The following is an 18,408-nucleotide window of genomic DNA, read 5'->3' on the forward strand; positions in this document are numbered from 1 at the left end:
TTTTCTGAAAACAGGTATTAAGAGCACACAATACAAGTCATTACATAATTGTGGACAGCGAAAGAAAACAATCCAGAAAGATAATGTTTTCCCAGGAAAGCAACTTATTAATTCTCCCTAGCCCTAGGATAAACAGAAAGGACATTTCTGCTGTATTCTTATTGTTGAAAAATTTTTAATTTTTAATAAATTCACCTTTATACCTAACCCTAAGGGAAATCTACTAAATCTTTATAGATCAAGTTCTCATCATCAGTCTTTCTCCTGCTCCCCCAATCAAGATATTGATTCGATGGTCCTTTGTTGTGTGTATGTCTATGTATGGGTTCTTCTCAGGTGAAAGGAGCTCTTACCTTCTATACTTACTGCTTTTGGTTCTTCCTATAGGAATGAAGTAAGTTATCTCCCCAAGGGTCCCAACTCCCATGATCCCTGCTCCTGGGGGAGAGGGTTTCTCCCTGAGAAAAGAGCTGGGTGGCTGATCACCCCAGCAACTAGGGCCCCAAGGCCTGAAGACAGATGGTGCAGTGGGAAGAACACTGAGCTGAGAGTCAGGAGGTCTGGCCTCTGATCCTAGATCCACCACCCACCACCTATCTGTGAAGCCACAGGCAAGTCTTTTAGCCACCCTGAACCTCAGTCTCTTCATCTATAAAATGAAGATGGTAATCTCTCCCCTTGCTACTTCACAAGCTTGTTGTAAGGATCAAATAATGGATATAACACAGCTCTGCATCCACTAAGTGATGTGCGAATAAGAGAGAATGGCTTGGTCACTCATAGCTGAAGGAACTTATGTAAAGTCACTTTCCTGAGCTTAATCTCGAGAGAAGGAGAACATAATTGCTCAAGTTCTTTCTAGATCAACTATGCTATGACTACTTAAGTCTACTTTGATTTTCTGTTCTTTTCTGGTTGCACTGTAGTACACACAACATTTTCCTGTGCTAATTTTTTCCCTAGAGAAATAGAGAAATTAAGCTTTAAACTATGTGAGCAGTGTAGGTAGCTAATATGAATTTCCCACTCTGATTCATAAAGACACCATCCTAATTAAAAAACTTTTCATTTCAAAAACTTTTACATTTGCTTTGTCACATGCACCATAGGGAACATACTTGGATTTTTGTCCTGGTCCATGCCTTGTTCATGGGCTTCCTGCCACTCCCAACAGGTTTCACAGTAAGCTCGTATCTGTTCCAAAAGATGAAGGACTCGGATTTCACGCCTGCCTCTCTTGTCATCAGGCTGTGAGTGAATGATGTTGTGGAGTGCTGCACTGGCCCTGGCCCGAGCCTCTTTACTGCCCCGGGAATTTCCCAACAACACAGAGTCTTTGTCATTGCCATGTAAAAGCTGGATGAGGAGAGGAAGACATCCAGACTGTCGCATGGATATACAGCTGTCTTGGGAGCTAGACATAGCTAGCAAAGTTCGCGACATATCATCCTTATCATGAGTACCAAGCATTGACAACAATGAATACACCATTTCCACCTGTGGGCCAAATGAGTTTAGAAACAAAATTATGACTTTAATAGCCAAAAGCCAACACCAATGAAGTGATGAATGGGGATATTAATTGTAACTCAAACAAAAACAGAAACAAAAACAAAAATCTCTTTCTAGGATGAAGTAATGAGCATTATTTCAAAATCCATATGCTATAATCATTATCACCGTCTTGTTTATAAGTAAATATTAGTAGTGCTAGTATATAGTCATAAGGAGACATAGGTTCTTGCATACCTAAACTGCTATTGTCTGAATCAGTGGGTGATAGTCCGTTATTATAACGAAAGACAATCAACTGATTTCTCTTTCTCTCACATCTCCCCCACCCACCACACATACACACACACACCTACTGACACACACAGAGTAAGAAATGTGGTTTATCTAAAATTCTTTACACAATTAAAAATTTTACTTTTTAAAATCTACAACCATAATCAATAAAGAGAAAATATTTTTTAGCAATTACTATTTACTAAGTACTAGTTCTCAGCAATTGCTAACCCTCACCAGATTATAATATTCTTAAAATTATGATGTCTCCCTTATACATGTAAAAGTATTTTGTCATAAAAAGAATGCCCTGATCATATAGGGATACAAAGTCACTATTCTTATTCAATTTTTTTTTTTTTTGAAGCAGCTGGTAAGCATCATCACTCCCTTACTGTAAACTTAAGAACTGACTCAGAAGCAGACTAGAAACAGGAAACAGCACCCAGTCATCCTGTCCTGTGATCAACAGCAATTTTTTAAAGCAAGAGCTACTGCATAAAAGTTGAGCATCTTATCTATATCTATCTATCATATCTATAAATTAGTGGTTCCAAACCAGGGGCAACTTTAGCCACCTTGAGACTCTTCTGACAATATCTTGGAGAAATTTTTGGCCATCACACTTTGGGAGGAAACATTTTGGGCCTTCAGTGGGTGAAGACCAGGGATGCTGCTAAACACCCTACAATGCAATGAGGAATTATCCAGCCAATAATGCTGAGGCTGAGAAACTGTACTCTAAATGTGTATACACACTACTCTTAGATTTGTAAGTTTTATTAGGAAGGCAGTACAGGATTGCCTTCCTAATGGGAAAAAAAAAAAAAAAAAAAAAGGCTTTCAAATTCTGACTCCACTATTTGCAAGTGAGCTGTGTGACACAACCAAGTTATCTGAGTTCTCTGAGGTCCAGCTATCTCAGTTGCAAAATGGAATAATTTACCTAATAGGGTTTTCTTTGTGAAGATTAAATAAAGTAACCCATGTATAGGACAGTAACTGGCATTCAAAAATGTAGTCAGGTCTTAATATCATCGTGCATAAATCACTCCAAAAGGAAATGGTATTCAAGCTGCCAGTTTTCAAGTAACAGAACTCTTAAATATTAAAGGTTTTCTTTATAGTAAAAACTACTCATTGATGTTGGACAGATTGGGGTGGAATTCTAATTTAATTACCATCTTTTTGGCTTCAGTATTCTCATTCAAAAGAGGGGCAAGAGTAATACATTCAAAGGGTTTCTGAAGAAATCAGAGATAGTAAACGTACAACTCTTAGCAGTTACTGGCATACTAAGTAGTATCCTAAGCAGTAACCGTTGTGAGTTACTAAAAGGATTAAGCTTTATATTAATAATATCACTGCTACTCTAAAATTCGTTTCTTAAATCGACATTTGTCACGCAGTGCTTTTCCTCAGAGCCATTACTAAAGTAAAGAAAGAGTATGTAGAATATGCTATGAAAACAAGGAAGTATTTAGACGTAATGGAAAATACACTGTTTAAAACAGTCCCTGTGCTCCAAACGTACTGATTCAAAGGAGGCAGACAGACTGCATGGGTAGGCAAGAGGGCCCTGGAAATCAGAAAACGTTTTGTAAAGAAGGAAAGCCCAAGAAGAGTTCTGAAGGCTGGCGAGGACTCCTGACGGTCATCTTGCAGTGGGGTGGGAAGTGAAGGGGTTAGAAAGTAATGGGAGGGGAGGGCTTGGGGCAGCAAGCCAGCTTCTGGGCTGGACCTTAGGATACTTGCAGAGAACTGGCTGTCATTTCTTTAAGAGACTGTGATGATGGAAACAAAAGAATTCTTTAGCTAAATTTAAAAGAAGAATGAAGAATGTTTTAATAAAGTACTCAGAGTTCTAGCAACAAGACTTTATAATCTATTACCTTGGTTCCCAGATGACTCGTCAGCCTTCGAGGAGCAGAATGTGTGCTACTAGAACTCAAAACACTGGCTGTTTCATGATCTATTCGTGTAGTTGAACCCTAGAAATTAAGCAAATTATAGACAGTATAATTTAGATTATAGATACATGTAGCTAGCTTCATGTTAAGATACTCCAAATGAACTGTCATTAGGGTAAACAGCTAAATATACCATTAAAGTGTGAACATTTATAACTGCTCAAAATGAGTATTTTTATATATAAACGAGTAGAATTTAGAGAAACACTGAAGGAAAAAAAAAACTGTTGCAAAAGACAAAGTACCAAACACTGAAGAAATTCTAAGAGTAATATTCTTTCCCAAATCAAAAGGCATGAAACCACATTCAGTTAAATATAAATTGGTTGGTAGAAAGCTCCACTGAGTAATGAAATGCTCTGAATTAGCACAAAACTAATTGAATTGGGTACACTCCAAGTTCTCCAGGAGCTGAGAGCAGAGAGAAGACTGCTTGAAACTTCTATTGGAGAAAGACATGAAAAAATAAATAACTGCACTGAGATGTCTAAAGGGACTAATATGGGGAACAAGTTAGAAGATAATATAGGCAGAACACTCTTTGACATAAAATAGTAGCAATATTTTTTTGGATCTGTCTCCTAAGACAAAAGAAATAAAAGTAAAAATAAACAAATGGAACCCAACTAAACTTAAAAGCTGCTGCATGGCAATGGAAACCACAGACAAAACAAAAAGACAAACTAGAGAATGGGAGAAAATATTTGCAAATAATGTGAGCAACAAGGAATTAAAATCCAAAGTATTTAAATAGCTTATAAGACTCAATATCAAAAAAACAAAAAACCCAATCAAAAAATGTGCAGAAGACCTGAATAGACATTTCTCCAAAGAAGACATATAGGCACAAGAAAAGATGCTCAATATCACCATTTATTACAGAAATACAAATTGAAACGAGATACCATTCTCATAGCTGCCAGAATGGCTATTATTAAAAAAAAGTTTTAAGAGAAAAATACATTTATAAATATAACTGTAGGAAAAAACTCTAAATGTGAAACTCACTTAACTGTATATTTAAAATAGGTACATTTTACTGTATGTTACTCTTTACTCAATAAAGTTTATTTTTAAGAATCATAAGTTGAGAGGTCTTTTTTATGTCTCCTCAGATAAAAGGATGAAGACCTACCTATTCATACACACACTGGGAAATCTAGGGTTAGATTAAGGAAACTAGCAGAGTCCCAGACAGGCTAGCCTTTCTGGACTCCACTCCTTCTGCAGGTCTGGATGCTTTATGTTGATTAATCTTCTAGGGTTATTTCTCAATTAGAAGCAGCAGGGTAGCACCCTCTGGGCAGGAGAAGGGGCAGAACAGACAGACATCTCCTTCCACTGTCACCAGCTACCGTATGCTTCTGAAACGGTATTTCAGTTCACATGCATGCAAACAACAAACATTTACTGAGCTCCTGCTCCTTTCTTCAGTTCAGTTCAGTTCAGTTGCTCAATCATGTCTGACTCTCTGCAACCCTGTGGACTGTGGCACGCCAGACCTATATGTCCATCACCAACTCCCAGAGCTGGCTCAAACTCACGTTCTCAGTGATGCCATCCAACCATCTCATCCTCTGTTGTCCCTTTCTCCTCCTGCCCTCAATCTTTCCCAGCATCAGGGTCTTTTCAAATGAGTCAGTTCTTCGCATCAGGTGGCCGAAGTATTGGAGTTTCAGCTTCAGCATCAGTCCTTCCAATGAATATTCAGGACTGATTTCCTTTAGGATAGACTGGTTTGATTTCCTTGCAGTCCAAGGGACTCTCAGGAGTCTTCTCCAACACCACAGTTTTAAAGCATCTGTTCTTCAGTGCTCTGCTTTCTTTATAGTCCAACTCTCACATCCATACACGACTACTGGAAAAACCATAGCTTTGACTAGACGGACGTTTGCTGGCAAAGCAATGTCTCTGCTTTTTAATATGCTGTCTAGGTTGGTCATAGCTTTTCTTCCAAGGAGCAAGGGTCTTTTAATTTCATGGCTGCAGTCACCATCTGCAATGATTTTGGACCCCTCCAAAATAAAGTCTCTCTCACTGTCTCCATTGTTTCCCCATCTTTTTGCCATGAAGTGATGGGACCGGATGCCATGATCTTAGTTTTCTGAATGTTGGGAGTTTTAAGCCAACTTTTTCACTTTCCTCTTTCACTTTCATTAAGAGGCTCTTTAGTTCTTCGCTTTCTGCCATAAGGGTGGTGTCAGCTGCATATCTGAGGTTATTGATATTTCTCCCAGCAATCTTGATTCCAGCTTGTGCTTTATCCAGCCCGGCATTTCTCATGATGTACTCTGCATATAAGTTAAATAAGCAGGGTGACAATATACAGCCTTGACGTACTCCTTTCCTGATTTTGAACCAGTCTGTTGTTCCACGTCCAGTTATAACTGTTGCTTCTTGACCTATATACAGACTTCTCAGGAGGCAGGTAAGGTGGTCTGGTATTCCCATCTTTCAGAATTTTCCACAGTTTGTTGTGATCCACACAGTCAAAGGCTTTGGTGTGGTCAATAAAGTAGAAGTAGATGTTTTTCTGGAACTCTCTTGCTTTTTCGATGATCGAATGGATGTTGGCAATTTGATCTCTGGTTCCCCTGCCTTTTCTAAATCCAGCTTGAACATCTGGAAGTTCACGGTTCATGTCCTGTTGAAGACTGGCTTGGAGAATTTTGACCATTACTTTGCTAGCATGTGAGATGAGTACAATTGTGCGGTAGTTTGAGCATTCTTTGGCATTGCCTTTCTTAGGGATTGAAATGAAAACTGAACTTTTCCAGTCCTGTTTGGCCACTGCTGAGTTTTCCAAATTTGCTCGCATATTGAGTGTAGCACTTTCACAGCATCTTTTAGGATTTGAAATAGCTCAACTGGAATTCCACTAGCTTTGTTCGTAGTGATGTTTCCTAAGGTCCGCTTGACTTCTCATTCCAGGATGTCTGGCTCTAGGTGAGTGATCACACCATTGTGGTTATCTGGGTCAGGAAGATCTTTTTTGTATAGTTCTTCTGTGTATTTTTGCCACCTATTCTTAGTATCTTCTGCTTCTGTTACGTCCATACCATTTCTGTCCTTTCTTGGTGCAATGCTAATCTCTAGGAACATAAGTGAATAAAACATCCACACCCTCATTGCATAACGAGTCTAGACGGTTGCTCAACATGTAAATGCACAGTGCTTTGACAGAGCCCAGGTGTGCGCATAGGAATGGCGTGTACTCAGTTCGGGAAAGTGTTGTCTGATTTTGAATGACAAAGAGGTGTTTAGTTAAATAAGAGGAAGGTTAGCTACATGGCAGCTCAGATGAGGCAGAGGCTATAAGCGCAGGTCAGAAAGAATGTGTGTGTGTGTGTGTGTGTGTGTGTGTGTGTGTGAGAGAGAGAGAGAGAGAGAGAGAGAGAGAGAAACTGACTGATTGACTTGGAGATTAAGAGCTTCTTCTAATCGCATTAACGAAGATGGAGTTGAGGGACCGAGACTCAAAATAAAGAAAGCAGGTGGGAGGCTTTTAAGGAAATTTTGGCAAAGGGCTGCTTTTGATCTACAGGAGGGAATGAATGACTCCTTATCCTGAAGCAAGCATACTGGCTTTAAGGATATCTAAATACTTGGACTGTTTTTGGTAGTGAAGATGTAACACAACCTGTAAGGATCCTCGTCTTCTAGAATTCACCACCTTATGAACTATCCCTGTGTTTAAGTGTGGGCTAGATTTAGTAAAAGGCTTTTAGTGAACAGAATGCTGTAGATACGATGAGAAGTCACTTTCAAGATAAGTTTACAAAGACTGTGGCTTCCATCGTGGACACCCTCTCTTGTTCTTCTCTGAGGGATGCCAGATATTACACTATGAACTGCTCTTTGTAGAGGCCTTGGTGGCAAGAAATGATACTACCGGCCAACAGCTGGAGACCTGAGGCCTGATAACAGTCATATGGTGAGTTTAGAAGCAGATCCTCCCCTCATCAAATCTTGAAATGACTGTGGCCCCAGCCAACATGGTGACCACAGCCTATGAGAGTCCCTGAACCAGAGGCACTCAGCTAAGCTGCACCAGGATTCCTGACCTACAGAGACAATAAATGGTTGCCGATTTAAGCTGCTAAATTTGTCAGGCAGCAATAGATAACTAATATATTGTTTGAAACAGAAGAGAAACAAGAGGTTATATTATGAAGCAAGGAAAAACCCATGTCTACGTTGAAACATGTTCTGACATTCATTTCAGTGTAGACATCAAATCACCTTTAAGCTTCAGACTTAGTATCTTTCTAAACAGATCCTTGATTTTGGGACACTCTCCACTTTGCTCTCCCAAACTCTCTGGCTAGAAACCCAGATGGATTTATTATAAGGAGATTCCAAGAGAACATTCCCATACCCATACTACCTGTAAGCCAGAACCCGAGTCTTGAGAATCTTTTCTGGGCCTTTTTATTATGATTAATTTTGATTTTTATTATGATTAATACCGACATCCTTCAGAGGGACCAGAGAAGCAGTAACCTGTAAGAAATGGTTATTGTTGTTCAGTGGCTAAGTCATGTCTGACTCTTTGTGACCCATGGACTGCAGCATGCCAGGCTTCCCTGTACTTCACTATCTCCTGGAGTTTACTCAAACTCATGTCCTTTGAGTTGGTGATGCCATCCAAAATCTCATCCTCCTTCGCCCCCTTCTCCTCTTGCCCTCAATCTTTCCCAGCATCAGGGTCTTTTTCAATGACTCGCCTCTTTGCATCAGGTGGCCAAAGTATTGGAGCTTCCGGATCAGTTCTTCCAATGAATATTCAGGGTTGATTTCATTTATGATTGACTGGTTTGATCTCCCTGTAGTCCACAGGACTCTCAAGAGTCCTCTCCAACACCACAGTTCAAAAGCATCAATTCTTCAGTGCTCAGCCTTCTTTACGGTCCAACTCTCACATCCATACATGACTACTAGAAAAACCATAGCTTTGACTAGATGGACCTTTGTTGGCAAAGTGATGGCTCTGCTTTTTAATATGCTGTCTAGGTTGGTCATAGCTTTTCTTCCAAGGAGCAAGTGTCTTTTAATTTCATGGCTGCAGTCACCATCCACAGTGATTTTGGAGCCCAAGAAAATAACATCTGCCACTGTTTCCACTTTCCCCCCATCTATTTGCCATGAAATGACAAGACAGGATGCCATGATCTTTATTTTTTGAATGTTGAATTTTAAGCCAGCTTTTTCACTCTCCTTTTTCACCCTCATCAAGCGGTTCTTTAGTTCCTCTTCACTTTTTGCCACTAGAGTGGTATCATTTGCATATCTGAGGTTGCTGATATTCCTTCCAACAATCTTGATTCCAGCTTGTGAGTCTTCTAGCCTGGGATTTCACATGATGTACTCTGCATATAAGTTAAATAAGCAGGGTGACAATATACAGCCTTGATGTACTCCTTTCCAGATTTTGAACCAGTCTGTTGTTCCATGTCTGGTTCTAACTGTTGCTTCTGACCTGCACCTCCTTTTCGCACACATTAGAATCAAGCACCTCTCTATTTACTGGTCCTCCTCTATCCACCCTTCAATACCCGCTGCCATCACTGGCCCTCAAATGTGTGCCGAGGGGCCCAAGAAGGACTATGCCTGGCAGCTCAATCAGCACAGCTGGGACACGGTCAATTTCAACTACATCTGCTGAGTACAAACCTCTCTTCTATCATGCTCACTTTAGGAAGTGACTCAAAAATCGTATTTTTCTGAGAAAACGAAACAAAGTGACTCTAAAAAGTTCTTCATAGAGGTAGCAACAGTCTCCAACTCACTGTGAAACTGTGTAAGAGGGGGAAGAAGCAAAAGAAGCAAGCACCCTCCTCACCTTGCCTTTTTTCATACAGATGGTACATGGAAGTGGTCCAACGGTAGATAAGGAGAAGTTTCTCTTTATTAAAGTCCTACAGCTAATTCTATAACCCTTAGTGAATTAGTGAACCTAGACATTAAGTATAAATGCTGTTAATATCACAAAAAGAGAGCCCACCAGACGTTACGTGCTTCCTGGTGGAAGACCACTATGCTACCTGTGAAAGTCTCGGCCATAGAATCAGGGCCTGAGACCAAATCTGATCACATCTCTAGACCCAAATACCAATTTACAGGGAATACAGAAGACAGAGAGGTCAAACCTCACCATGCAGATGTTCCTAGCAAAATTCAGACTATGGAAAACTTGAGAAGACAAATAACTTTGGTTATTCAACAAATATATAGCAAAAATCTAAGAGACAAAGAAACCTATAGATTAAAAGACACTTCAAAGACACATTAACCAATCTCTGTGCATGAACTTTATCTGGCCCTTATATCAAATAAATTTAAAAATTATGACATTTATGAAACAACTGCAAATTTGAATACTGACTAGTTATCTGATGCTACCGAGGAATTACTGTTAGTTTCTTTGGGAGCGTAACAATGGCACAATAGTTATGTATGCTATAGGTGTCCTCTGTCCACAGGATTGCTTTAGCAATTCTGGGCCTTTTGTGGTTCCATATAAATTTTAGTATTATTTGTTCTAGTTCTGTGAAAAATGTCATAGGCATTTTGACAGGAATTGCATTAAATCTGCAGACTGCTTTGGGACTTCAGACAATACTACTAAGCCACAGTAATCAAAACAGCATGGTACTTGTACAAAAACATGACAGACCAAAAGTGCAGCATAAAGAGCCCAGAACTAAACCCACATACCTACAGTCAGTTAATCCTTGACAAAGGAGGTAAGAACACACAATGGAGAAAAGAAGGTCTTTTCAGCAAGTGACACTAGGAAAGCAGGACAGCTACATGTAAATCAATGATGTTAGAACACACCCTCACACCATAAACAAACAAGCCAAAAAAACCCCTCTCAAATTGTTTTACAGACCTATATATAAGACATTTAACCATAAAACTTCTGGAAGAAAACATAGGCAAAATAGTCTCATAGTCTCAAATTATAGCAATATTTTCTTAGATCAGTCTCCCAAGGGAAAACAAATAAAAGCAAAAATAAACAAATGGGACCTAGTCAAACTTAAAAGATTTTTTACCGTAAAGAAAACTATCAACAAAACAGAAACACAGCTCACAGACTGGGAGAAAATATTTTCAAGTGATGTGACTGACAGTCAATATCCAAAATGTACAAACAGCTCATACAACTCAGTATCAAAAACAAATAAATAAATAAAAACAACAAAATCAAAGGATGGACAGAAGACCTAAACAGACATTCCTTCAAAAAAGACATACAGATAGCCAACAAATCATGAAAAGACGCTCAACATCACTGATTACTGAGAAATTCAAATTAAAAATGGCCACCATCAAAACAAAAAGTCTGCAGAGAATGTGGAGAAAAGGAAACCCTCCTACACTGTTAGTGGGAATATAAACTGGTACAGGCACAATGAAAAACAGTATGGAGGTTTCTTAAAAAACTAAAAATAGAGTTACCACATGATCCAGCAACCTCACTCCTGGGCATAAATCCAAAAAAGATGAAAACTCTAATCTGAAAAGATAAATGCACCCCAATGTTCACAGCAACATATGTACAATAACCAAGACACGGAAAGAACCCAAGTACCCATCAACAGATGATGGTTTAAGAAGATACAGTGGTCTAAGAAGTCACAAAAAAGAATGAAATATTGCCACTTGCAACAACATGGATGGAGCTAGAGAATGTTATACTAAGTGAGGGAAGTCAGATAAAGACAGATGTTATATGATATCACTTATATGTGGAATCTAAAAAATAATACAAATATATCTATGTACAAAACAGAAACGGACTCACAGACACAGAAAACAAACTTATGGTTACCACAGGGGACAGGGAAGGACAAATTAAAGGTATGGGATTAACAAATACAAATAATCCAAAAAATATATATATATTACTGAATCACTTTGCTGTAGAGCTAAAACTAACATAATAATGTAAATCAATTGTATTTCAACTTAAAAGAAAGTATTCTTAGACACAGAAAACAAACTTATGGTTATCAAAGGGGAAATGGGAGGAGGGATAAATTAGGAGTATGGGATTAACAGATATATACACTTTGATATATATAAAATAAACAATAAGGATTTACTTTATAGTATGTGCATGTGTGCATGCTAAGTCACTTCAGTCATGTCCAACTCTTTGCGACCCTATGGACCATAGCCTGCCGGGCTCCTCTGTCCATGGGATTCTTTAGGCAACAACACTAAAGTGGGTTGCCACACCCTTCTCCAGGGGATTGTCCCAACCCAGGGATCAAACCTGCATCTCTAACGTCTCTTGCACTGGCAGGCAAGTTCTTTACCACTAGCACCACCTGGGAAGCCCTAGGGAATTATATTCAATATCTTGTAATAACCTAAAATGAAAAAGAATTGGAAAAATACAATATAACTGAATCACTCTGCTGTATACCTGAAACTAACAATATTATGAATCAACCACATTTCAATTTAAAAAATGTTATATTCTGGAAATATACAGTGAAATATTTAAGCAAAAAATGATGATGTCTGGGATCTTTTCCAAAAATAAAATCAGAGGACAAAGTATAGAGGGTACATGGAGATTACTATATTACTCTGTTTGCCTCTGTATATATTTGAAATTTTAGCTAGAAATAAATTATATGAGCTAGATCCCTACGTGCTTAGTATATAACTTTATGTGTAATTCATTTATGAATCGATTCTTAGCTTTTCCATTTAATGTTTAGAACCAGATCTCTAGTGATACAACCAGTAAGCAGTGATGAAGTTCAAACAAGAGTGGGAAAGGGATGAAATGGCAGGAGAACCTTTTCCACTGCCAATAAAATGTTTTTAAACCTATTATGGAAAATTTCAAATATGGTGGTGGTTTAGTCGCTAAAGTAGCTAAAATTTCAAATATATACAAGAGGGTGATTTACTTGTGAAAGATCATCCTGGCAGAGTGGCTGTGGGCAGGAAGGCAGGCGAGGTACAGTGAGCTTCCTTCCACACAGCGGTAGAGAGAAGGGCACTAGGGTAGGAGCTTTGATGGATCATCTTACTGAGATCCCGAGAAAGTCAGAGAGAGTATTTTCATTTTTGTTAGTGTTAATTGTTTTTGTCTCTGGAGCAAATAACTAAAGAACAAACCCCAAGAGTCTGTCATGTGTCAATCCTATTAAGACAGATAAAGGGATTTTGGCATAACTAAATCACAGTTTCACAGATACCACTTATCTACATTAGGATCTGGGAGTCGCTGTAGTGTCATTTGTGATCTTGGTTTTTGTCTTCTAAGTTTGTTATGATTTTATGGCACACTAAAGTCTTACATTTTTAGATGAAAGCTACCGTTCTTTTATGGTTTCCTACTCACTTCATGATTATAAAAATTCTATCCCCATTTTCTTACCTTTTAATATTTTTAATAGTTTTCATTTGGGGGACTTCCCTGGTGGTTCAGTGATTTAAGAATCTGCCTTCTAATGCACGGGATGTGAGTTTGACCCCTGGTCTGGGAACTAAGGTCCCACGTGCTGCAAGGCAACTAAGCCCGAGGGCCACAGCTACTGGGCCAGCACAGCAACAGAAGATCCCGCACAGCGCAGCAAAGGTCTCACGTGCCGCGACTAAGACACGACACAGGCAAATGAGTAAATTGTTTTTTAAAGTTTTCATTTTTGACATTAAATCTAATATATTTAAATTTTGATGTAAGAAGTGACAAGAATTCAATTAAAAAAAAATATCCAGCTTATTGGCTAGGTGAGGCTTTGAAGGATATAATAATTGAAATATGACCCAAAGCATTAATAGTGGGTCTTAATCCTAAAGCAAAAAAAAAAAAAAAAATGTTTTTGTCAAGACAGAACTTCTTTCTACATATGTGTAGGAACACATGATATTCCCAAAGAATTCCCTAAATAATAGACAAAGAACCTGAATGTACTATTTAAATATAATTTCTTTTGCCCTAATTTACCCATCTGTAGAGTATTACCCAGTACAATGTGGACCAGTAATATTAAAATGAAGTATATTTTTGTTTAAACGTGGTAAATTTAAATATTAAGTACGAGACATTTTAAGCTTTAAATTTTAATGAACTAATAGAACCATGTTCTTTCTAAATAAACAGTATCATTAAAAGTAACCTATAGACACTAAAGGAATATTTTATCAACAGTAAGAAAATTTCCTTAAAATCAACTTAGTTGAAACTACATTTTAAAAAATCATTCATTTAAAACATAAAATATTGCTTGAAAAAATGTGGAGGATACAGAACACTCCAAGGAAAAATACTGTCATATCAGGATGCATTCCAATCAAACTCTAATGGAAAACTGATGGCAGCACAACAAGATAATGTTCTACCTTAAAAAAAATTATCTTCCACAATTTTGCTAAAGATGATAATAGTAAATATGACTAGGGTATGTATTTACTTTTTAAATGGGCATTAGAATCATTTATTTCAATGCTGGGTTTATATAATCTTGAAATACAACTGAAGATGAGAATATTAACTCTTTATGATTAAAAAAAAACCATAAAAATGTCTTATAAAGAATGCCACAGAGAAAGAGCAAATCTATTCGATGCATGCAATAATAACTAGGTCAAATCACATATGACCAAAATGCAGCTCAGTATTTATTTTTCAAAGAAACTCTACTCACATTAATCATTTTAGGCTAAAACAGAGACACATAATTTAGAGCTATAAAATATACTTGGAAATTTTGAAAGCCTCATTGTTAAATATAATAAAGAAAAATGACATAGCATTTTAGTACTGAATTCTTCTGGAGATATCCATTTAGGACTAAGGAAACAGATAAGATTTACAGATTGTTGTGAGAATCATCTCACTCAGTATTTCTTTTTAAATAAATAGTTAACTAGAAAAAAAATTAATAGAATAATTTATTTACCTGACCGCTACCCGAGGTTGCCATGTTGATTTCTGCCACTCCTTGACCTTCATTCTGCCGTTCAGCTTCATGTGAGCCCGCTTCATGCTTGCTCTGAGATGACCTCTGTTAATATGGAGTTAACATCAGTACATACAAAAATGGTGCATGCTTTCTTAGCCCACAGCTTTCCTTCTTTCTTGCTTTAAAGCTCTGAATGCATATATAAATACAGGTTTACAAAAGCATGGAACTGCACTTCATACTTCATAACCTCCAGCAGGGTTGTCAGTTGACTATTTCGGTAAAAGGAAAGTGAAGTGTGTCCCTTGAGCAATAGAGCCGCACAAGACAAAGGATTTTCTGAGACTCACAGAAACACCATCCTCCACCAGCTGTGCTCACATCACTATCAGGGACATAACCCAACTAGAACAAATAACTGTCTTTTCCGCAAGGTCACATGGTTCTGGTATTTAATAGAGCTGCAAATATAACAGTTACTACCTAAGCTTATAAATGCCTTCTATGTAAGTATATTTATACACACATATATATTTCCATATACATCTGCTAATAAAAGTCACATGAAACCAACAGATAAGCTCTTAGGTTCTAATATGAATAAAACCAAAACCTTTTCTAATGTAACCACCATCTGTTATGTAAAGTGAAAGGGCAAGATTATATCCAGTAAAAGCAGTCATTTCAAGACAGATTATATCCAATACAAAGCAGTCATTTTGAAAAATATCACCACAGAATCAAAGAAATAAAATAATCTATCAATCATCTTTTATAGAAACAATTACCAGTGTGCCTCCTCTAGGAAAATTATAGGCAAAATTAAAAATCACACATTAAAAAGTGTGACATAATAATGGAAAACTATATTACCAAGTGGCTTCCACTGGAATTTCTTTAAACATAAAGCTTTCCTAGACCATTTAAAATGGGACTTAAAAATAATTTACATATACTATTTCCATCAATAAACAAGGAGAGGTAGTCCCAATAATTCAGAAACAAGAAAAAACAGTACCACGGGAAAGTGGCACTATAAAATTCAACAAAATCATCTAAAGTAGAGAATACAAAGTCACTGAAGAGAAAAAAATGAATCAATGAGCACTAAATCCACAAAGATGTGACACTAACATCACTGAAGATGTCAACATAAAAGCAATTCTTGAGTATGTGCAATGTTAGTAACTTGCAATAGGGCTGGAGAATACAGCACTGACGGAACCAGGCATTGTTCAATGCACTCTTCAAGATTTAGTCTAGTCAGGGATACTATCAAATAATGAAAGAAACGACAATAAAGTTAAAAACTTTGACAAGTACTCACAGGGTGCTTATAAAGATATATAACAGAGGGACATCAGACATTGTGGGAGTCCGGGGAAGCACTCTCTTAGGAAGTATTGTTTGGACTGAGATCTAAAATATAAACAGGAGATCTAGGAAATGGGATATGACAGAGGATGAAGGAAACAGAGACCATGTGCAAAGATTTAGGGAAATAGAGACCATATGCAAAGGAGCTGGGATGAGAGGCACATGGTTTGCTCTAGGATATCAAAGAATTACAGTGTGAAGAGCAGAACAGATGGTTAAAAAAAGGAACTTAATGATTTTGTTGAATTTCAGTGTGATTCTCAGATGGCACCCATGCCCCTACATAACCAATACTAGTAATACTAAAGGAAAAAGGTGCATGTATTCTGATTGTTTAAACTCAAGTTTTAAATGGTCTAAGTAGGCGGGAAACAGAAGAGATCGACTTGCAGACTATATATTAACGTAAGTGGGAGATGATAGTCCTTTACACCCAGGGAAGCACTGATGTAGATAAAAGCAGTGGAGACAGAGGTCAATCTGAAGGACTGCAAGACAGACTGGATACAGTGAGTGGAAGAAGAGATCTGGGGTCACAAACTACTCTTCTGTTTCTCAGCTCACACAGCTAAATAATGCTGGTGCCATTCATAGAGACAGATAATACTAAAAGAGAATGAGGATTGGGAGGATGTGGGAGTCCCAAGGAGGACTTAGGAGGAGATCATCCTTAATTATGCTTTGGGTATGTTGGATTTAAAATGCCTTTAAGACAATCCACTTTAAGTGTACAACTCAATGACTTTGAATAAACTTACCAAGAATCACCATACTTCAGTTTTAGACCATTTTCATCATTCTAAAAAGATCCTTTGTGCTCATTTATAGGTAATCCCCATTCCCACTCACAGCTCCAAGTAACTATGGCTCTACTTTGTAAACTTGTCTTTTCTGTATATTTATTGTAAATGGACTATATGGACTTACATGTCTAGCTACTTTTACTCGGTATAATGCTTTCGTGGTTCACCTCTGTTATAGCGTGTGTCAACAATTTGTTCCTTTTAATTGCTGAATAGTATTACATTGTAATAGTATACACTCTATTTATTGATCCACCGGTTAATACACTTCTACCTTTTTCTACTTTTGGGCTACTGTGAGTCATGCTGCCATGAATATTCAAACTAAAGTCTCTGTGTGGGCAAATGTGCTCATTTCTCTTAGATAGCTAGAAGTGGAACTGCTGGGTTATATGGTAACTGTACGTTTAATGCTTCAGGTAACTGCCAAACTTCCAAGTGGCTGAACCATTTTACATTCCCATCAGCAGTGTATGACAGCTTCTATTGATCCACCTCCTTGCCAGTGCTTATTGTTTTCTTCATGACTACAGCCATTCTAGTGAGTATAGAGTGATACAGCGTTGTGGTTTTAACTTGACTTCCTTAATGACCAATGATGTTGAGCCCATTTTCATGTGCTTATTTGCCATTCCTATGTATTTTTCTGATGAAATGTGTATTCAAATCTTTAGCCCATCTGTAAGTTGGGTTGTCTCTTTATTAATGAGTTATAAGAGTACTCTGCATGGGATTTTAAAAACTATTTCTCAATGGCTATTTTCTAGAGATTATTAAACCATACCTCAATTTTCCTTATAGCTCCATCTTTTGGGGCCCCTCTCCCCCCAGTGTATACACTTGTCAGTAAATAACCTATTAGAAAGAATACAAAAGAAAGTGGTAGCACTGGTTGCTTCATGTACCCTCTTGGAACTTCTGAGATTTGAATCAAGTGCAATAGTTATATCATCTGAGTTATATCCTGTATCTAGACCCTAAACCAGAGTTGTTAGCAGGTAGGGCAAAGATAGTGTTATAAGATGCTTCATGGTAGATAAAGTATTTGGCAGACATCTTTTCTTCTCTATACTGTATGTGAACTAATTTATGAGTATCCGATCCCCAGTTTTCTCCATTTTCTAGCTTCTCCTTCTGATCATAATAAAGAAACACCAAACAGCAAAATTAAAAAGTTTTCTTTCTTTCTTAAATAAGACATGACACCTTCTTTTAGTTTATATTCACTGAATAAATATAACCACTTAAGGCTATGAAAAATATGGCCATTTTTATAACAAAAAGAAACAAGAATAGACTAAGTTACAGGGGTAGACAGTTGGTCCCAAATCCAATGATATAAATGAAATCTTGAACATATAAAAAAACACAAACAAGCCCCCGACCTGCAATAAACTTATAATTGTGCTGACAATGAGAACTGTTACTAACAAATGACAATTTTTCTTAGGAATTTCTAGAGGCCAGAATGTTGGTAAAGTTTGGAAATGTACTGACAGTGAGTATAATATACCAGGCAAATGATGACCAAAA

The 18,408-nt window shown here is 37.6% G+C and overlaps 1 protein-coding gene across 10 annotated transcripts in view; it reads right to left on the reverse strand.

Moving 5' to 3' along the window:
- APC (APC regulator of WNT signaling pathway) overlaps positions 1-18,408 on the reverse strand; it is a 131,304-nt gene that overhangs the window by 22,180 nt on the left and 90,716 nt on the right. For 6 of the 10 annotated variants that reach the window (XM_061429893.1, XM_061429891.1, XM_061429895.1 and 3 more), the window contains 3 exons: positions 14,693-14,797; positions 3,681-3,779; positions 1,119-1,497 (listed from right to left, as the gene is read on the reverse strand). In XM_061429893.1, coding sequence (XP_061285877.1) covers positions 1,119-1,497; positions 3,681-3,779; positions 14,693-14,797 — 583 coding nt within the window. The remainder of the gene's footprint in view (positions 1-1,118; positions 1,498-3,680; positions 3,780-14,692; positions 14,798-18,408) is intronic. The other 4 variants (XM_061429898.1, XM_061429896.1, XM_061429897.1 and 1 more) reach the window with 1 other exon arrangement.

Source organism: Bos javanicus, chromosome 10, assembly GCF_032452875.1.
Source record: "Bos javanicus breed banteng chromosome 10, ARS-OSU_banteng_1.0, whole genome shotgun sequence".
In the NCBI taxonomy this organism is placed as follows: Eukaryota; Metazoa; Chordata; class Mammalia; order Artiodactyla; family Bovidae; genus Bos; species Bos javanicus.